Source organism: Pleurodeles waltl, chromosome 7 (genome assembly GCF_031143425.1).
Source record: "Pleurodeles waltl isolate 20211129_DDA chromosome 7, aPleWal1.hap1.20221129, whole genome shotgun sequence".
NCBI classification, from domain to species: Eukaryota; Metazoa; Chordata; class Amphibia; order Caudata; family Salamandridae; genus Pleurodeles; species Pleurodeles waltl.
Genome location: NC_090446.1, coordinates 1308259967 through 1308282430, shown reverse-complemented (window position 1 = coordinate 1308282430; position 22464 = coordinate 1308259967). Strand labels below are relative to the sequence as shown.

General features: G+C 43.9%; 1 protein-coding gene across 2 annotated transcripts in view; it reads right to left on the bottom strand.

The window, feature by feature from the left end:
- Positions 1-22464, bottom strand: part of LOC138246226 (C-Jun-amino-terminal kinase-interacting protein 4-like) — a 545850-nt gene that overhangs the window by 98881 nt on the left and 424505 nt on the right. For both annotated transcript variants that reach the window (XM_069200626.1, XM_069200625.1), the window contains exon 22: positions 15762-15829. In XM_069200626.1, coding sequence (XP_069056727.1) covers positions 15762-15829 — 68 coding nt within the window. The remainder of the gene's footprint in view (positions 1-15761; positions 15830-22464) is intronic.

The window sequence follows — 22464 nt, the reverse complement described above, 5'->3', positions numbered from 1 at the left end:
AGAGAGAAAGATATGCTTCTTACCCAATCATAGTTCGTGAGCCGTCACTGCAGACCTTGGGCAGTTACCTCCAAGATCTGGACCTTTTAAGAGGTTCCCTTGATGCTATGCGTACTGGAACTTAAGACCCCATTGCAGAACCTGCATATGCCATCTGGCATGTGCCACCAGCAGGATGCAGGAGACCATGAGGCCCAGCAGCCTGAGTGTCATTCTGACCGAAATCCAGGATAGGGGCTGAAACATTGGTATCATAGCCTGAATATCCTGGACTCGTTGCTCCAGAGGATAATCCCAAAACTGCACTGTGTCCAGAACAACTCGATGAACAGGAGGGTCTGAGGGGGAGTCAGGTGTGACTTCTACAGGTTTGTAGTGAACCCCAGCAAATGCAGGTCTGCAGTAACCTGGAGGTGAGGTGGAGGTGAGAGAAGACAGCCTAGGGTGAGCCCACCTTTAGAAGCCTCTGATCTGGGCAGATGAACTGTGACCACCAGCATCACATTGGTGAACACCTGAGGGGTGTTGGTGAGGCTATAGGGGAGCACAGTAAAGTGAAAGAGTTTGTGGCCTACTGTGGACCGCAAGTAATGTCTGTGAGCAGGCAGGACTGGACTATGGAAATAAGCGTCCTCCAAGTCCAACGCTACCATCCAGTCTTCTAGGTCCAGGGCAGAAAAAACTGGGCCAGAGTGAGCATTTTGAACTTCTCCTTTTTGGGGAAGAGATTGAGGGACTGAAGGTCTAGGATAGGACGGAGGCCCTTGTCCTTTTTGGGTACCAGAAATTAGCGGGTATAGCAACCACAACCTACTTCTGGCACAGGAACCCTCTATATGGCTCCCTTGGCCAAGAGAGCTGTAACTTCCTCTCTGAGAAGTGCCAAGTGATCCTCTGTCATCCGATCATAGGATGCTGGTATGGATGGAGGGGTAGTCTGGAAGGGGAGGGAGTAGCCCCTTAGGACTGTCTGCAAAACACACCTGTATGACATGATGGATTGCCAGCGGAGCAGGTGATGGCAGATCCAGCCTCCGACTGGTCCCTGGTGGATAAGAGTCAGACTAGGAAGGTTATGAAGCAGCTGCAGGGAGTCAGGGGGTGAGGGGAGGGGGGGATGGGGGTGGTGGATTGGCCGGACCGCTGACTTCCTGATCCACAAGGTCGGTGGATCCCACGTCCCTGGCCATGCAGAGGCTGGGCAGGATGCACTGCACAGTGGCTGGACAGGAACAGATGTTGAGGGGTGCCCCTTCCGTGGCCACAAAAGGGCAAAAAGCAGACTGAGGAGGGCAATGGGTCCAAACAAAGCCCAAGGACCAGGCCGTAGCATGAGAATCCTTAAAGTCTGCTTTTTCTCAGAAGAGACGGGTGCTGCCAAATGGCATATCCACAAGATTAGCTTGGGTATCTCCCGAGAAGCCAGACGTCCTCAACCAGGTGTGGTGCCTCAGGGCCACCGTCGATGCAACTGCTCTGCCGAGTAAGTCGGTCGTGTCCAGTCCACATCAGATCGAGACCTCCGCTGCATCTCTCAAATCAGAAACTGCTTGGGTTACTATAGTCCGGACCTCCTCCAGAACCTGTAACAGCACTTGTGAAACTGTATCACATACTGCGTGGGAACAGCCCAAAAGGCATGCAGTGTTCACAGACCACCATGCCAGGCTGGCAGAAGAAAACAGCTTCTTCTCAAGTGTATTCAGCCTCTTGGATTCCCTACACGGGGGTGGAAAGGGAATGCGTCATGGGAGGTTTGGATAACCAATCTCTCAGGGGTGGGGTGTTGCGTCAGAAAACTTGGGTCACTCAGAGCAGGGCGGCGGGCAATAGCCCTGTTCACAGGAGCCCCAGTGCAGGGTTTGGACTAGGTTCTCAGTAGGACATCTGTAAGGGCTTAATTGAAAGGGAGCAGGGGTTGGGAGGATGAAGCTCCAGATTTAAGCACCTGTCAGGAGGTTAGTCCTGACTGCCACTGAAGGCAACTTCAGGACCTTAGTTGCTCTTCGCACCACCATTGAAAATGAAGCTCCCTCCTCTGTAGCCACGGTAGGGGGTGAAAGCATGCCAGTATCTGTAGCGGTATCCAGTCCTGTGGCTTCACCCAAGTCTGAGCACCAGTCCATATATTCTTCAGGTGCTGGTATCCTAAAGGGTCCAGTGAATCCCCCCCCCAACCGCCCACCGTTCATCCCCGAGGCCTAGGCCATAAGCAAAAGGCTCAGGATCTAACTTGGGCGGCATGGCTTCCACCGGCGTCGGAGTTGGGAATTACAATGTGGTTGGCGTGGACGGTGCTGGGAGCATCGGCGTCATGTCCAGCATCGGGGGAGGATGAGGTGTTTTTACTGGCATCGGTCCACATCCAGAACTGGATCCTTGGGTGCCCCCTCGGCATTGGGGCCAGAGCCACCGGCAAAGAACACAAAGGAGCCCATTCCAACCCGGCAGGGATCGAAGGCTCTCCAGCAGGGCAAGGCTGCACAAAAATGAGGCGCATGGCCTCATAAAATTCTCGAAATTGGGAAGGGGTCGCTCCGACTCCCGGAAACTCAGTGAGCTGCGGAGTCAGCCCGGGCACAGGTTCCCTGGAATGAGTTCTAGCGTGCCAATGCTCTCTCATCTGCTGACGGATGAGCTGAATGCTTCAACTTCTTTTTTTTGTGCTTACCCAAACATCCGGAGGAATTGGAGTGGGACGAACATGACTTCGAGCTCCGCGTCTGATCTCGGGATCTTACACGCAACTGAGATATCAACCTCTGTGGAGCTGAGCATCGGGCTGCCCTTAGCTTTAGAAACCGCTCCCTCAAAGCCTTCGGATTCATGGCCTGGAACTCAGAGCATGACTTTGGATTGTGGTGGTGCTCTAAACACCAAAGGCACATGAGGTGTAAATCCATCACAGACATCGCCTGATGACAAGAACAGCAGGACTTGAATACAGTCTTCCTAGAGGACAGCCTCTACACACCAGTAGTAAAGAAACTCGAAAAGGCCTTGACAAAGTCGAAAAAGCCAGTCAAAAATTGGCTGTAGGGTAGCTCTCTTCGCATCAGTGCTTGCTGATATGGAAAGAAAAGAACTGACATCCGTGCACTGGTGTGCCGCCTGTATAGGACCTGCAACGTCATATCCGGTGCGGATGACAACAATGACGGACATGGAGCCGATCAATGCCACTTAACAGCGAATAGAGGTACTGCTCATAAAAATCTTACGGATCCAGTCTGACGCCTGGGAAGAATTCAAAGGTAAGGAATCTGCAACTAGAAGTCCTTATCATATAACAGTGAGCATGATAGAAAGTAAGAAAAGTATTGAAGAAGTTGGATGAGTTTAACCTAACCATAAGAGTAAACAAATGTAAAGTCCTTTGAATATTTAGGTTATACCATCACAGGAGTAGGATCTATGCCCCAAGAGGATTTGGTGAATTCCACATAGAAACTTAAGTCCCCATCTAATAAAGAAGAACTGATGAGATTCATTGTAACAAATATAACAAATTTGTGGGAGGTTTTCCAGAACTTTACTTTGTGTTGGTGGCAGATCCAAAAAGACTGTCAAGTCAATGACGTTCTGTCCCCGTATTTACATGTCACAGATACTCAAATGGGTTGATGGCAACGGATTGCTGACGGAGGGAGAAGTGGGCTGGACCCAATGGACTTCGTACAATGGCAGGTGCTATGAAAGAAAGGTGACACACACACACACAGTACCTTCGCCATCTGTGTCCCCCTGCACTACACAACACACAGTTTTCACACAATAACCCAATTCCAAAACAGCACAACTGGTACATGCCGAAAACACACATTCACATACATCCATGCCATACATACACCATTGTCACTGCACCCACTCACAACACAACCACAAAAACTAACACAACTACACACTCAGCTACACAAACACATCATAACATACAACAACATTCACCACACAACAACACTCACCTGAATGAGGCACATGCCACCATAACATACACAACATCAGTCTCACATGCTAGTGACACACATACAGACACAACCACACCACCCACTCCAGCTCCCTCCACCTCAGACAATTCACACACACACAAGTACAGACTCACTTACACAATAGATAGCACAAACCTACCCATACAGGTCCCCTTGCAATGCGCACACATGAACACGGCTGTTCAGTGTGAGTGTACCATCATTGTGGTGCCAGCATTCATTTTTCAATAAATGATGACACCACAATGGGAGTTGTGTATGTGTGTGATATACATGATGTGTCAGTGTGTCCCCAGCCACGTATGACACCGTGTCACACATAATTAAAAAATATAAATTCCTGTGACATGTATATGCATGCAGTGGTCCCAACCTCCCATGCAGTGTCCACTCAACATATCCTGGCAATGCGGCATTCCAACCTTCAAGTCCGCACCAGAAAGTGTGTTTTCTCCGTAGGGTGGTGGCAGCAGTGACAGCAGGTTTGTCCAGTTGTGTCCAGTCAAAGACGAGGGTGGGATGAGGAAAAAAAAGGTGAGTTTTGACCCCTTTTCCCGCCAATTTACCAACTCAGACATGAAGGACTGCTACTTTTTTATTGGCTGTAAGGTACATCCAAATCTGCACGGCGGGAAGGGTGGCTGGGGTACCGCCGGCATCCACTTTTCTCTCTCCCGCCATCAACACGCGTGGTGTTTCTTGGCAGAGACAGCGGATCAAATGCAGGCATTTAGTTTCTCAAGGGCCGTCAGCTTTTATCCTGTTCGCTTCCTGGATCATGGGACTTATTGTTTTCTGAAGATATTCAAGCGAAAATAGGCAGAGGAATTGGAGGAAGATATGTGTGAAATTGCTGTACATCATGGACATACCTCATAGGTCATAAAAGATGAAATTCCATGTTTCAAGACGTGTCTGGGACAGGACTGGAGAGAAACCCAATCTATGCATTTATCACTTGAAGTAGGGGTGATGAGTCCCCCCCCCCCACCCACCCCCCCCTTTTCCCAAAAGAAACCTCTAGTGGGGGGCCTGGAGTGGAGCAAAGGTAGGCTAACACAAAGCTGGCAGCACTAATGTCTAGGATCCCGCAGTTTTGTTTAAAATGTTCTATGCCATTGACTGTTGAAAAAGAAAATACGCAGGCACTGTTACATAGAACAACAGTGAGGCATCTGCATTTGTTTCCTCCCAGAGTTCTAGACTAGTTCATTGCACAAGGCCTAACAAAGGAGCTGAGAAGCTGGAGCAGATGGCAGTGAAATGTTGTGAAGCAATATTTTCTAAGGATGACTGTGCAAGAATGGTAGGTGCTGGCCCATGGCATCACTAGACCTCATGTTTGAGGGCCCAACCTGCTGAGGGAGACTTCAAGATCACAAACTGGCATCTACTTCTACTTCACCACTTCCCAACAATCAACAAAAGTGTAACAAGTGGAAAGGAAAAGGAAGTCCAAGATAAAAAGGTGTGTGCATGAGAGGAGGGAGGGGGCAAAGGGGCAGGGCCTGGAGGGGTAGAGACAATGTGCTTTTTAAAACCTAAGCAGACCTATCTTCCTTTTGGTCCACATCCAGCACAGGCAAAACTGCACGGACCAGTGAACCTGAAACCTGGGTCCTGCTGTAACAGAGAACATGTGGAGTGTGGCGTTGTTGAGAAGAGCAAGTTACTTCAGGCACATAGTATGCATAATGGTTGGTAACAGTGTGTTAAGTACTAACTTTGGACCTTTTAGAGGTAAAAGGTGCAACTCCACTAAAATGGGAAGTCCGATGGTAGAGAGAAATCTGCGATTAGAGCACCCACCAGAAAGGTAGTTCATCTGCTGAATACTTTTAACTGCAGATTCCCAACCTTAGAATAGATACCAAAGCAGTACCTCCATAAGGTTGAAGATCTGTGGAGTGGGTTCAGACCAAAAATTCTTGCTGAATCGAGTTGGCGCATGAACGGACACACCTCGTGCCAATTCAGTGATAGTGGCCTCAGACCTGGAGGAACAAGCGGGCACACGAATAGCCGCTCCTGGAGCCAATTCAGTGATAGTGACCTCAACCCTGAAGGAATGGGCTCTAAGGGCGTGCTTTAGATGTCGGCAGAGGGAAATACTCAGTCATAAAAGTGACGAATATCCACCATATTGCGAACCAATTTTATCCTATGGGGATCATAGTACGGTGGATGGGATATCCATCACATTTGTGATGGGGTATTCCCTTCGCTGACATCTAAATTGGGCCCCCAAGTCCTTTCGGGGCTGCTTCGTAGCCACTGCAGAGCAGATCCTAATGCAGATCACTCGCCACTCTTAAAGTGTCTTTTTCTGCACAGCCTTCCGTTTCTTTGCTTCAAAAAAGCTCAGAAAATGTTGATTGTCTACTCAATGGTCTTTAATACAATGAATGTAAAAACTCAAAGCTCTTATGGGGTCCAAACTATGGAGCCGCTCTTCCATTATCAAAGGTGAGGACCAAAGAAAGCTGGGAGATTTTTCACAAAGGAGAGGAGTCACAAAGGCAACCTAAGCTCTCAGCATCAACGTGTCAGGAAAAAAGTGGGTGCAGGGTCGGTGCACTAAAGTGCAAACAGTTCACTCATGCAACAAACTGACGTAATCACAATGAGAAAGGCAGCCTAAAATGTCAGGCAGACCAGCGAGTAGTTCTCTAGAAGCGCACACATGAGGAATGTCAAGACCAAGCTAAGGTTCCACTGTGGTATCACAAATTGCTTTAGAGAGAACATGTGTGTCATAACCTCATCATACATGATTTAAACAAGGAAGGTTGGTCTGGCAAAGAAACGCAGAAAGGGCTAAAAATAACCTTTTACAGCGCCCACTGACTGCTGAGCTAACAATAAAACAAATAGATGCTCAATAGCTTTGCCTGTAACAGTTAAGTTTATTCTAGCGCCGGGCTTAGACAGATTTTGTGGAGGTGCCTCTGGTTGCAAAGGTAAAATCCCCTGCTTAAAACAATATATGTACAGTGATCAATTGCTGCTGCTCAGTCTTATGCACAGTGGTGTCAATTCCGGAGATTAGGGTGGTAGGAAGCCTGACTGAAAGACAGATGTGCATGCTTAGGAGTTCAGGGTACTCCAATGTCCTGCCCTATTCTGTGTCAGTTCTGGCCTGCTTAAAAACTCAATGCAAGAGAAGAAGTGGTGGGAAGACTCTGAAATCCATTCTGGTGTAGGAGAGATACTTGGTGGTGAGGAAATAAAAGGTAGGGCATAGACGTTTTGAATAATTTCCAAGATCCATCTGTCGAACTTGATGTACTGCCAAACTGGCAGTGGTGTAGCAAGAGCATTATGAGCCCTAATGCAAGAAAGGAAATTCGGGCCCTTGCCCAGTATTAAAAGTTAGACAGTCTGAGAAGTGGGTCCCTTGCATCCATGGGTGCATCAATACTGCTCCTTCTGTACTTACGATAGCTGTACCCCTATTTATGGGGCTCGTAGTTCTGTTTTATCTGCCTTGCCTCTCTTTTCCTTATGTCCATCACACACTCTCACCTCCTTTTCCTCCTTTAGTTTCACACATCCCTACTCACTCCTACTTTCTTTCTCATGCTCTCATTTATATGTCCTTATGTTCTTCCTCTCTTTTTCTTCTCCTTTCCTTGCTCCCGTTTACATCCCTCTCTTTCTTCTCCTTTCCTCTGCCACACTGCTCCCTTTCTATTTCTCCTCTTTTTGCAATCTATATCTTCCCTCAATAATCGCTTGTCTCCCTCCTCCCTTTGTTTTCTTAATATGTTTACTCTTCCCCATCTTTCTCTTCTGCTTACTCCATTTCACTACGATTAATGAGTTTTGCAATCTTTTTCTCAGTGCTTAATTTGTAATAAATAAAAATAAATAAATAAAACGTGCTAGTGCACAAATCCCTCCTGTTAAGCACGGGGCTGCTGCAATTAAATGTGCGAACATGGAATATTGAAGCAGCGTAATCCTTAAGCCATCTCGGGCCTCTTTAGTCCATTTAAAGCCACTCCCTGCCCCTGTTTTCTCCCATTGTGACGCTGTTTTGTTTTTCTCTTCCTCCATCCTTCCCATATGTGTCTTTTGCTTGCAGTAAATGCTTGAGGAAGAAATATAAGTGCTGCCCCTCAAAAATAAGTGCTGGTGCTCAGCACCGGAAACAACAAGCACAAATTAAGCATAGTTTTTTCTCCCTTGGCCTGGTCTCCTTTTCCCTTACACCTGTTTCTCTATCTGCTGCATATCAGTCCCTCCTTCCCTACTTTTTCTCTCTTTTCAATTGTTATCTTTCTCTCTGTCTCATCTACATGGCTCATTTCTTTTCTTTCTCTGTGCTCACTCCACTTATACCATTTTCTCTTTCTGCACTTCTCTCCCCTTCTCCTCCATAAATGCCCCCTTCTCTTGCTAGCCATCTAGTTCCTTTATTTCTGTTTTCTCTCTCCCATGCTTTTTTCTTCCATTCTATCCTTTTCTTCCTTTTCTCCCGTCACTTTTTCTCCTTCTCTCTATTGCTTTATTTTTCACCCTCCATTTTCTCAGTTATTTTAACATCATTTCTGTACTTCCTATCTTTGCCCCTTTCCTCTACACCCGTCTTTCTTTTCAGACTCTCTATCCTTATTGTTTCCCTTTTCTTGCCTAACCCATCCAGTCTTACTCTCTGACTTCTTTATATTGCCCTCCCCTCCTCTCTGAAGAGTCAGATCTCCCCTCTCCGTTGCTCTTTCTCCTCCCAGTCTCCTCTCTCTCGTGCTTTACATCAGTTTTTGTTCCTATTATTTTATGTGTCCCGTCTAGTCTCCTTTCTTCTTTCAACTGCATCCTTTCTTTCCATTCTCTACCCTTATCTTTTATCTCTTTTGTCCTGTTCTTTCCACTCTTCATTTTCTATCGCCTTAGTCCTGTGTCTCTCCTTGTCTTTGTTCTGCCACTGTGCTCTGGTCTTTATATTTTCCTAGCCCTCTTTCACACCCTTTCTCTCATCTCCCTCCTTTTTTTTTTGTTTTTACTGTTCTCCAATACCTTCATCCCGTTTTCGTTCTCCACTTCTCATTCTCTTCCTTTGCTACCCTACACATTTAACTCTGTTAGATGGCAAATGCTTAGCTGCCTCTTCCATATAGACTCCTTTCCTGCTTTGTTAGCCCATGCCTGCGACCTTTCTCGCTTTCAGTGACATTTTTCTTCCAAGCCCCTAAGGATGTGTCAACAGAGACAGGCCTCAGGGAGGCAGTAAAACACAAATTCTGAAGGGAAAAGGCTTGTCTCCGTCTATTTTCCAGCCACCTGGAACAGCCTATAAAGTTTGAGGAGCAGAAATTATTTTGCAGAAGCCAATCACCACAAGGAACACGCTTTACCATATTTTAAGCACTCCAAAAGAGGAGTCCGCCTTTTCACCAAAGCAGTGAGACCCATCAAAGGACATGTCCATTAACAAAGCCTGCACTGTGCCGACTAACCCAATGGGTCCACACTGAAACCAGCTAAGAGGGAAGGCGGGGTGCACCCCAGGTTACTTATCATGATGATGAGGGTGGTGTGGAACCAACCATCATGCCAAGGCAATCCATGCTATCCAAACCTGTGCAGATAACATATTTGGTTGCATCGAGTCTATAATGTATCATCTGGCTAAAAGATCTTGTTGGCCATTTCTCTGGAGCCCTGAGTGTAGAAAAACAGGCATACTGCACTGACACATCTCAGTGCCAGGGCAGCTAAAAACATGCATTTCCTCCACTGAAAAGAAAAGGTTTCAAGCCATGCCGTGACTGCAGGAAGCAGATTTTAGACATGGACCCTGATTACTGATATATGTGATAAGCATGCTCTTAAGCATCCAAAGGAGATTCAGTTCCAGGGGGCAAAGCTGTATATGTCTAGGCATAGGAAGACGTAGTGTTCTTCGCCCAAGTTCTATTCCACGTCACGGGCCCAGATTTGTTTGACAGCCATTTCTACGACTATACCAATGTGGCACAAAGTCTTCAAGGAAAGCGAACTAAGTCCAAGTAAAACGCAAACATAAAAAAACCGAAGTTGGACTCTACCATATCCCTGTCACTGTCTTCAAGAAGGTGCACAGGTGTCAGGATGTAATGCACACTTCATATAGGTTGAAGCTCACTTAGTCAGTCCATCTGCTGATCCCACACCCGAGTTTCACAGGTCTTTATTGATCCCACAGCAGACTGAGGCCTTTAAAGAGGCCATGCTGCAGGTATTCAGTGCTCTTCTGCCTTCCTCTGGCTCTGGTATGCCTTTGAGCCAAAGAAGCCACAGGAGCTCCAGTCAGGTTGCAACTAACATGCCCTTCCCCGAGGCACCCTGCTCTAGAACAGTTAGAATCAAAATGATAATGGAGTTTCTACTAATAGCTGCAGCAGGGTAGGGGCACTGGCTTAAAGTCAAGCTGCACGACAAATGGCTGCACGTCTGCGACTGCATAGCACAACATATATCTAGCAAAAACAGATGTCAGTACAGGACCCAACATGGGCGTCTGCACTCGATTATATACAGGCACCTGTGGCAGGAACCAGTGCAGATCTCTGGTCTGGAGTGGAATTCTGTACCAGTCAGTACACGTCTGGAAATGGGTCTCAAGGGGCAGGCGGCGCAAAGAGTTTTCCGCCAGCTTCGTCTTGTCCTCTGTAAACTTTAGTGCTGTGACTGCCCTAAGACTTTAGGAACTCTGATGTTATCTGTACCGTAGCTGCTTAAGTGCAATAGGATATATAATGTTACTTCCAATTATGCCATTTCTGGGGATGTCAAAGGGGTCTAATGTCTCTGGCTTGAAAGTCATGATAAAGAAACTTGGATTTGTCCAATGTAGAGGTGTCAATCACACAATCAATTGCTCTTTACTCAGATTAGATGAAAAGACTGACAGCGACAACTGTGTTCCTGAACTGCTGTCTAGAAATACATGGTCGCCTTGCATGAAAACAAATAGGTTAATTCACATATGAGTGTTAGATCTTCAGAGAATGACATTAATATTAGCCAAGGTGAATTAGTCAAGTCTGCTATTGATTTGTTTTCCCTTGTATTTACAATACTTGTATTTCCTATTAATGACAAGTGATGCAGCTAGGGCTCTCACCATTTTGCTGCTCCTGAAAAGTGCCAAAACAATGAGTGGCCACCATTGAAATATATTCAAACAAGTTTATTCAACAATTTATTCAAACAAAACAAATTTGTTGCCCGCTTTCAAAGCAAACACAGTGGAATAACTAGGCTTAAACGATGCATATCTGTTTGTGCTTAAAACATAAAGAAAGGGACCAAAACCCCTATTTGTCTACGATATCCACTCAACACCGAAGAACATCCAGCAGTTCATCAGATCTTCCACGAATGAATGAGAAATATGTACTTTTCTTCTTCTATTTGAGAGTACTCAGCTTTAGGGGGTGGACGTTCAAGGCAAAAAGCATTAGGGGGAAAGCATTACTGCAACCGGATACTGAATTGGTCCAGAAATCTTTGGAGTCTATGGTAAGGGCATGATGTTAACAAAATGTTCTTTCAAGAAATTGCAGACGATTTATGACTGCCTAGGTATCAATTGCTAGAAGATAAAAAACTGAGGTGGCAACATTAGAGCAAGCAAATCAGTTGTACTTACTTGATATATCAAATGTTATAGCAGTCAACTTGAGAATAACATAATATCAGCAATAAACTAGAAAAAAATACAATCATCAAATGTTCATTTATGTGCAACTGATATGATAAGTTATGACATCCATCCTTGATGGGCTACTTTTGCAGTAGCAGTTAGTGTATGTGAGTGAAATTAATTGCTAGCTGTCTTTGACAATACTCTAGGACTGCACAAAGGGTACCTCAAAAAGAGCCTTAAACCTGTGTTTTTGAAACATGAAAGGTTACTCCCAGCTACTGGAAGTGTGAATGTCAATCACATGGCCTACAGAACTACACTCTGCACTGTCCGGAAGTCATAGTGTGAATGCCACCAAACACTGGACACACCTCCTGTAGCCAGTCTATTTTGCTCTCAGACAGGCTTGAAAAGAGTGTTCATTGATTTTGGGGAAAACTGCTAATAATGGAGATCAGATTTCAGTGACAAGGAATAATTAATCTATCACCTTCTCAACCAAACCTCATCATTAGGGGATGAATACACAGAAACCAAAGGAATTCACATAAAGTATCCTGTCACACTTGTTTGTGTGCTCATGAGCAAACACATTCAGAGGGAGTGCTGCTGCTTTCCAGGGCAATTCTGTCACTTCAGCAACATATTTCAGTGACAGGGTACATGAACATAAAAGAGAAGGCTCTCTGGTTCAAGGACCCCAAGTCTATCTCTAATGTACCTCCACGAACAGGCACATATAACAGGACCAGGATTAGGCTGTTTGGCACCTGAAGACAAGGCCTAGTGCCTGGAATCATATGCATCTCAGGAATGAATCCAATATTAAGCTATGAAAGCACCACAGGACCTTGGCTAGTGTCAGGCTGTGTTGTACACCTCCAGACCAAGCCTGGTGTAAGTGTATGATGGAGTACATACAAGGTAGCCTCGTAAAAGCAGCAGTGAAAGGCTTTATTCCAGGGCAGCTGATGGTGTATCCACAACGCCCGGGACATCTGGTTTGGGGTCAAGGGCAACAAGTTTTTATGTTTACTTTGTCCTTGGGACAAGTAGGCCCAACCCCCTGCAGCACAAACCCTTTGGCTGCCTGTTTACAGAGAGTGGAACTCTCTGCAGTTGAGGTAATGTGTTTCCAAAAGATAAAGCTGTTCGAACTTGTATTTATGGTTCATTATTTGAAAGCCTTCATTATTAGGGTGAGTGCTGTAAATAAATGTTTTAAGGTCACACTTCACTACTGACGTTGGTTCCAGTACAAAAAAAACAAAAAACGTGTACACACATGTTTGAAAAGTTTAGACTAAGAGGCTAAGTATAATGCTCCCAGAATGCTCTCTGGTTATATGCAAATTAAGTGTCATTTAGTAAAATGTGCTGATGCATGCTAGTATTTCCCAAAAATATTTCTAATGGAAAATCAGTGTAACCATTTTCAACACGATTATGGGAAGCATGAAAAACAAACACTGACAAAGCCAACTGATCTGACATATTTTTATAAGTCTTTTAGTTTCATCAATGCGTGTCTTGTTTTGACATGGCTTTTGTAATACTTTATTGTTGTGGGAGCTACCAGGCCCTCAACATTGTAACAAACACTGGCAAAACCCCCTAAAACGTTTTTGAACTCTAAAAGCACACGTTGCCACCAGCGGCATAACAAAGGCCCCGCAGCCGCCCTCCAGGGGGCCCCTTCAGCACAGCACCTGCCCTGAGTAAGTCTGGAGAGGGGGCTCCTCCATGTTCTTTGCAAAGGGGCACCCTCCAGTTTCGTTACGTCACTGATTGCCACTGTAGTTCCCGACACTGAACAAAACTACTTTGTGTGGCAATATGCTCCTTGTGGAAGAGCAGAATGCGATCACTCGCAGTAAAGCCAGCCGAAAGAGAGAGAAATAGAAGTTTAATAAAAACAAAATGTCTTTGTTAACACCAGACCTATTTAGGGACCAAGACCCACATGTAGGTAGCTTCTTGCATGTCGCAAACAGCGACTTTCGCTGTTTGCGACGTGCAAAAAGCACATTGCGATGCACAAGCCCGGTTTTGCGATTCAGTTACCTGGTTACCGAATCACAAAACAGGTTTGCGACTCGCAATTAGTAAGGGGTGTTCCCTTCCTAATTGCAACTCGCAGTGCAATGTAGGATTGTTTTGTGACCGCGAACGCGGGCGCAAACCAATCGCAGTTTGCACCCATTTCAAATGGGTGCTAACACTTTCGCAAAAGGGAAGGGATCCACATGGGACCCCTTCCTCATTGTGAATGTCACTGCAAACATTTTCTCAGAGCAGGCAGTGGTCCTGCGGACCACTGCCCGCTCTGAAAAAATGAAATGAAAACGTTTCATTTTTCGTTTTTGTTATGTATCTCGTTTTCCTTTAAAGAAAACGGGCTGCATTACAAAAAAAAAACTGCTTTATTGAAAAGCAGTCACAGACATGGTGGTCTGCTGTCTCTAGCAGGCCACCACTCGCAAAGGGGTCACAAATTGTGACCCACCTCATGATTATTCATGAGGTGGGCATTTGCGAAGCCCTTGCGAATCACAGATGGTGTCAAGGACACCATCCTACATTTGGATTTGCGACTCGCAATTTGCAGGTCACAAATCTGAACCTACCTACATGTGGCCCCAAATTCTTAAAGAAAGTCACAAAAGTGCACCCATGGTATATGTCGTACCCCTGTAAAATATTTGTGAACTGTATTTTAGCATGGGTAAATATGATGTGTAGATTTGCTCATGTGAAAATCTATTGAGCATTTGCAAGTTCATTTTCCCTCTAACCACTTTCTTCCCAACCCTGGAAGAAGTTCTAATTCTGCCATTGTCAGGAGTAAATGTCCAACCTTTCTTATTATGGGAAAATATTAGAGAGAAGCTGGTAAAAATCTTTAAAACATGCAGGTTAGTAGGTTTGCAGACTCAAAGGCATTCCAGCCCTGGAACTATTGCTTACTGCTTCCTCCAGCCCCAGTATGCAGATCTGCAGAAAGGTGGCAAAATAAGGAAATTGCTACAGTAGGGATTGAAACTGCAAGTATTCAAGCCCTACTATGGTAGTAGCCCTGGCATAATCAGAGAGGCTATTAATTGCGGCCATAATTTGTCGCCACACTACATGGCACCAAAGGGACAAGTAGATCTTTTTACAGGACAAGTAGATTTGAGAGGCAACCTGTCCCCTGGACAAGTAGATATTTTAATAAATTCCACACACCTGTATCCTGAAAAATAGATCAATAAGAGCATGGGCCTTGGACACCATGGACTTACCTACATGTGACTTAAAGCAAGAATACACCACATCCACAATCACATGGAGTTCCCAGGTATCTGTGACCTTGCAGGATGCTTTATATGTTAGCAATCTCAGGAACTCCTTAAACATCAAGCCTTGCAGAGCTTTACAACCCACAAATCTTTGCTCAGCACAAGCGTTGCAGAACTTTACAAACCACCAATTTTCGCTCAGCACATGTATTTCTGACAGAGGTCTTGTATAGTTTATGCACATAACCTGCACTTACAAATAGGACTTATTAGTTGAAAGGGGAGATGCTGCACAACATACCACTGTACTGATTGAGCATGAGTAAATATGCAGGAGAAGGACAACACATATTTCTCTAGTTTACAGCTGACAAGCAAAGGCAAAGAAAATGTGGCCCTGCCATAGCAGGCTCACAAAAGGTAAGGAATGAGTTCCTTTTCACAGGGGCTGCGGAAGGGAAAAGCACAGGATATGGAAGGCAGCTGCATGCCAGGAGTAAGCTGATCAGGCAGAATTGTACAGGATGAGGTATTATGATACTGAAATAGCACAGGCAGGTCAGCAGAGAGATCCAATTCAACAGCTGTGTTGGTAGCCGACATTTCACTCTTTAACTTATCCAAAATAGGACCAATGGCACAATTGTCAACAAACATTTTTAATAACAAAACCATTGTAAGCAGATATAGTTTCTACTGTATGCCACAGGACAGTAAAAAAAAAAATAAAAAAGTCCACAAATCAACATCTTAAAGGGATTATTGACATTGTAGGAATAACAACAATAATGCAAACCAATTGAATGAAAATGCAACTTTTAAGCATCAACTACCAACATTTTCTTGACACAGTCAACATACCTGCATCTCGATGAAATATAGCCAAAGTCCCATCCCCCAATGTGGCAATGACCCGGTCCCTCGTGTGACTGAAAAGAAAAAGACGCAGGAATCAGAAATCACTCAGCAAGATCATAGCCCTTTTTGTCATACAAAAGTTCATTTAATGTACTATGTGCAAAATATTAAATGCAGGAACATTATTACTTCAGTGAGTTGCTCTGTTAACAACAAGCAAGGTTAGGAAAGTACAGTGGATCGGACGTGGCAACTAGCAATGGCAATAGCTTTAAAGTGTTAACACAGGGGAATAACAGGTGGGAACAAACTGAGGCTCCAATATTTAAAAGTGAAACGTAAACAATTATTTTTTTGGTTCCAAAGTAGCATGCTACTCGCTGAAAAGCGCTCTGACACCTCATCAGGGGTAGTAAGCACTATATAAACACAATTACAATTTTCTGGAACTTATAATGAAATTGGGTGGGCACGTCAGGGTTTTTACTCAGGCATATTTTTGACATGTTTCTAGAATACAAAGCTTTAAGAGCGTGCTTTTAATGGAATATGACAAAGAACATATGTAAAAGTTGCTTCGTTAAGAGGATCTAACAAAATAAATCTCAAAATATTGATTAATATTTCGTCAAAGCCTGCTATAAGCAGTGGTAGCAAATACACACATTTTAATGCTATTACACTAGCACAGTCCAGCCATCACCAAAAATAAGCAATGTTGCAAGAACACAGACCAAGGTTTCCGTCCACATGGAGCTGAGTCCAATTTTGTCGTACAATGACCTCCCTAGCGCTTTCGGAATGTACACTTTTTGCTAAGCAGACAGTGTGCCTTCTGATGGTGGTGGGACGGGGGGCCCCTGTACTGCCCATGACAATGGGGGCCCCAAGCACTTGTCTCCACCAGCCTTTTCAGGACAGTTAAACAAACGTTATGTATTATTAGATGTAATAAAGTAACCCATTGTTATCCTATACGAAACCTAAATGTAGTGAAAAAAATAATTTGTGAGCTTTTCACTACCAGGACATGTAAAACCTGAAGGTACAAGTCCAACTTTTCAAAAACAATGCACCCGGCTTTATAGGCTATTGATGGTCTACCTCTGCGGTGAGATATGTATTAAAAAGAGAGTTTATGGTTTAGCAAAAGGTTTATTTTCCCAAGTAGAACAGGTGGTTTAATATTGTACACAGACTGCGATGGCAGGCCTGTGACATGTTTATAAAGGCTACCTAAGTGGGTGGCACAATAAATGCTGCAGGTCCACTAGTAGAATTTAATTTACTGGCCCAGGGTATAGAGTATACAACCTTACTAGGGACTTAGAAGTAAATTAAATACTCCAATCAAGTGTAAGACAATTTTACCATGTTTTAGTTGGTGAGCACAAATACCTTAGCACTGGTTAGCAGTGGTCTTATTTCTATCTCAAGGAGAACCTTGACAGTTCTGGTGAGGTGGACAGGCATGTTCTTGCTCCTTGCAGTTAGGCTGAAAAAAAACAGGGCCAAGATCTATGGCCGCAAAACATATGGCTTCTTTTGCAAAGGAAACCTGCATTGAGAAATTAGTGGCTTACATACTGCTGAAACAAGGACTTATTATTTGACTGTCATACATAGCACAGTGCTGCTAAGGTTTTCTTCAAAACACTGATTTCATTTTATCATGGGTAATCATATTTTCCTGGAGTTTTCAATAAAATTGTAGCTGCTAGAATTTGTAATTGTATTTATATAGCGCATACTACCCAGGCGAGGCGCTGAAGCTCTTTTCGGCGAGTAGCACTCTACTCTGGAAAGCAAAGTGGTTTAGTGGTGGATTAGTATAGGTATGCAGAAGTTGTTAACTGAAGAGATGGACATGCAAGTCTGTTAGTCTGACTGAATAGGATAAAGGAGGGAAGAGTCCAGATGGTGTTATTTGGGAGATCATAGTAGTAAAATAAGGTTTGGGAGGAGTCAAAAGAGGGATAGAGGAGCGAAGAGTATAGAAAGGAGACAACAGTAGTAAAAAGAGGTTTGGGACGAGTGAGAGAGTGAAGGTAGAGGATATACTGGATATACTCAAAGCGGTTAAGGTCAAAACAGTAGTACGTTGCAGAAAGTTGAAGGTTTTTTTTCTAAAGTGGGAGTAAACTAATAAATAAATAGATACACAACTTCATAAAAAAGTATGTGTATGGAAAATAATAAAGAGATGTAAAACTTTAGAAAAGTTCCATTTGTACAGGTCTGGGTAACTACTGAGAGGCTCAGACTTTGAAGAGTTGCTGTGAATAAAGCTAATTTATTTATTTTTACGATTTAGTTTTATTTATTGGGTAATTTTGTTTTAGTATTTTTTATATTGATATCCCAAATATTTCGATAACAGAGCACTTTTGTTAGGATAATGTTTACACACTGTGATAGATAAAATAAAAAAACAGAGCCCTGTAAGCATATAATCAAATAACTTATTTGTAAACTATACAGTGACCTATATATGTGTGTATATATATATATATATATATATATGTGTGTGTATATATATATATATATATATATATATATATATATATATATATATATATATATATATATATGTATATAGATATATGTTGGGTATAAAATGAAATTACCTACTGGCGGTCACCAGTAGATAGATATACCTAGAACCTAGTTTCCATAGGAAAAGTGTTTTTTGTTTTGTCTATAACTTTGGAGCCATTTGACGTATCTTCAAGAATTTTTCAAAACTAGTTTGCCACTCACTTCAGCTACTATATTGAAAGTTTTGGAGTGATTCGTCAAGCGGGGGCTGGGAAAAAGGGAGTCCCAAAACACATGCAAGCTCCCGTAGGGATTTTAAACACGACTACAGCCGAAATTGCTAAATGGAATTACTCTAAATCTGAAAGAAAGCTAGATCTTAGTTCAGAAAGATCTCTTTTTGTGATTTAATGTAAATCCGTTCAGTACTTTTGAAATCATTATAGAAAAAGGATTTATGTATATCTAGGAATGCAGAGGGTGCGCGAATCGGACAGATCTCAAAATGATATCTGATTGGCTGCGACTACTTCAACCAAGAAGGTCGAGTCCTAGAAAAAAAAAAAAAAAAAACAGGGGTAGGATAAGAATACCCTGACCCACTAAGTCTGGTGGTGGAGTCCCACAGAGACTGCGCCAGGGGCCACATTTTTGTTTTTAAATAAATGATCCCACAGATCCACAGGAAGATAAAAAAAAAATAAGAACGACGTGGTTTCCCGCACTTGTTTTTAGTAGACCCCCCCCAGTGGTTCAGATCCCAAAGGAGAAATAATTAATATATAATGAGAAGGGGGTGGGAGCACATGAGCCGCCACCGTTCACCCCCCCCCCCCTCCACCAGGGACATGTGTGACATTTATAAGGGGAGTGGGACCACGTAGCCCCAGTCACCGGGCCAATTTCGCCCTGGGTCCTCCATCCCCTGGGCCCAGCTTTTTTTGTTTTTGTTTGTAATATTGGGAGGGGGGAACACAGCCCCCATCTCGGGGCGATTTCAGCCAATATTGGCCTGTGGAGGATGGCTGCATGCCCCTCTTTCTTAATATGGCCACGCCTGAGACATGTGGATCCAGAGGACAGAAATCAGCTCAGGGAGGGGAGCTGCGTTCCCCTCCTCCTCATTTACAATATGGCTGGGCCTCAGGAGATAGGGTCTCCGGGGCCAAAATCGGCCTAGGAGGGGGGCTGCATACCCCTCTCCTTTATAATTTAAGCAATGGGCCCTGGGGGATGGGGTCCTTGGGGCTAAATATGGGCTGAGGAGAGGGGGTCACATAGCTCTCGCCCCTTAAAAAAGGTAGCGGGCCCCAGGGGATGTGGTTCAGAATCAGCCCGGGGAGGTGGGCTGCATGCCCCCACTCCAGCTGTATTTGGGGGGGATGGCCATTGGCCCTGTAGCTAACTGCTGAATTTCTATGGTTTTGTGTGTGTAAAATCTGAACCTAACTATAACGTCCATGTAACTGTTGTTTCTTTTTAGTGAAAAAAAAAATATCTATATATAAACCACAAGTAGAATGTACATTTGTTGAGCAATTCTATAAGAATATCTATATATTTTTAAACCGTTAGTGTACATATTTTTACAAACAAATTTACATACTTAAATATATGCATATAATCAAATTATACATGTTTACATGCACAAGCATATGCTATACATTTGTGTTTTTGAATATGGTGGTCATGTAAAAAAGAAAAACTCTTGAATAGACGTCTAAAGATAAGATATGTTGATTTTACGTTTGGGGGTAATGAATTCCATAGTTTGGAGGCTTGAACAGAGAAATATGTACCATCCATGTTTTTTTTTTTTATTTGTGTGCTGGGGATTTGAGGCAGGGTGCTAATCTGGAACAGAGGTTCCTTTGTTGTTTGTATTTGGTGATTTTTTACCTGGTAAAAGGTGGTCCTGTTCCATGTATTGGTTTGTGGGTGATATAAAGCAGCTTGAAGGTGGAACTTCTGGCAAGTGGTTACCAACGTAGGGTCCTCAAGCTAGGGGCAAAGTGGATGTGTGGCTTTACATGTAAGAGTGGTATGGCAGCAGATTTCTGAATTATTTGTAGTCTTTTTATAGTTGATAAAGATGATCCATGGTAGAGGTCATTGGTGTAATCAAGTTTAGACAGTACAAGAGAGATAGCAGCTTCGGCCTTATGTGGAACCCGTAAGTGGGGGAAGATGCGTTGTAGAGTTTTTATGTAAATGTATACATGAACAAGTTACCTTCAGAAATGCTCTTTCTTTTGGATACCCTAAATGGAGATGCCTCATATTGTGAATACTTCTCAGGTATCCAATTTGATCTGGAAAAACTGTAAAGAAGACTTCCTGCATGCTGGTAGGTGGTGCAGGGTGGCTCCAAGCCGACTTCGTAGTGCTCTGAAAATGACCAACACAGCTTAATATAAGCTCCACCCATGAGCGCTGATGTCAGTTTCTTTAACAGGCTTGTCTGCGCATTTAGACACTGAGCCATCAGAAAACTGGTATGATGAGTGTGCAGATTTCTAGGTTGGAACCTTTTTAGATGGAAAAGAGTCCATTCCACATAACATGTACAGGTAACCACAGATTCCTCACCTTCCGAATAGATACCTGGGCAGTAGCTCACAAGGAGGTGGGTCTGTGGAATGGTTCAAACCATAAAGTCCGGCAGAACTAAACTGGCAAAAGTCCCATCTTTATGGACCCGAATGTCAAGCCAGTACTGCTTCGTGAACCTGTGCACTGATGCCCATGAAGCAGCCTGACAGTTATGCATGACTAGCACTATTCAGTAGTGCCAACTTTGGCTGGAATGGAATGAGCTTGTAATCTTTCAGGGGGCAGCTTCTTACCTACTGCATTGCTTATTTTCAAGCTGAGGACTATCTATCCAGAGATGGTTATTGTTTTTGCACTACCTTCCCTTTCTTTGCCCCAGAGAAGACCACAAAGAGCAGATCATTCACCAAGTTGGCTCTGGTAATGATCAATGTAAAAACTGAGGGTTCTTGGGAGAGCCGTTTGATGCAGTTTCTACTCCTCACTTCCACGCTTTTAGATCCCACTGCAGAGCCCCCTAGTTACAATTGGGTGACTGACCAGCGGGATGCAGGAGGCCAACAGTCCTTGTAACATCTGAGTCTTCCTCACTGAACTCCAGAACAGAGGCTGAAACTGTGTGTATATCATAGCCTGAATGTCCTGGCCTGTCAGGTCTGGGAAATGGCAACAATGAATGGGAGCATCTGCGAAAGAGTAAGGTGTGACATTGACACTGAACCCTAAGGATGTTAGAAGGTTTATCGTCATCTGGAGTAGCTCTATGACTGCCTGGGGCTAGCCCACCTTCAGCAGCCAGTGGTCGAGGTAGAGGAAAACTGAAACACCCAACCTTTGAATGTACACTGTGATTGTGGTCATCGATTTGTGAGCCCTCTACGGGTACTGATGAGGCCAAACTGGTGCACCTCAAACTGAAAATGCTCCTGGCCCACTGTGAACCACAGACAAAAGGACAGAAACAAGGAAATAAACATCCTGCAGGTCCACACATTCAGCCTCCAAGGCAAACAGAACCTGGGCTACCATGAACATCTTTAATTGCCAATTTGTCCTTCCACAGGAAGCTGTAGAGAGAGCAAATATCTAAAATAAGATGAAGGCCTACATCCTTCTGCAGAAGTTGTGGAAGTAACACCCAGTTCCTTCTTCCAAGGCTGGAACCTTCTTTAATGCCTCTGGCCAACAGGGCCTATACTTCCTGCTGCAAAACAGACATTTGGTGCTCCATCAGCTGCTCTGATGGGGGTGGAAGGAAGAAAGAAATGGGAGGGCATAGCTCCATTGTACAATTTTGAGGACACATTTGTTGGAAATAATGTCTAGTCACCCCTGGAAGAACTTGTGTCTATGAAACAAGAGCTGCCCTTAAACCCATGGGAACCCGGGCTATTAACACTCCCATAACCACAATGGTTCTCATTGTTATCATTCAATTAATTCTTCATTTATCAGATACCTTGACTGTACGCAATTAGCGCAGAGAAACAAATACGTTTCCAAACCACTATGTATCAAAGATACCTCATATTACATAGCATCATTTCTTTTATATCACAATGAAGTTCCTTCTAAAAGTGCAGAATGTCCCAGTGACAAAGAAAACAACAAACAA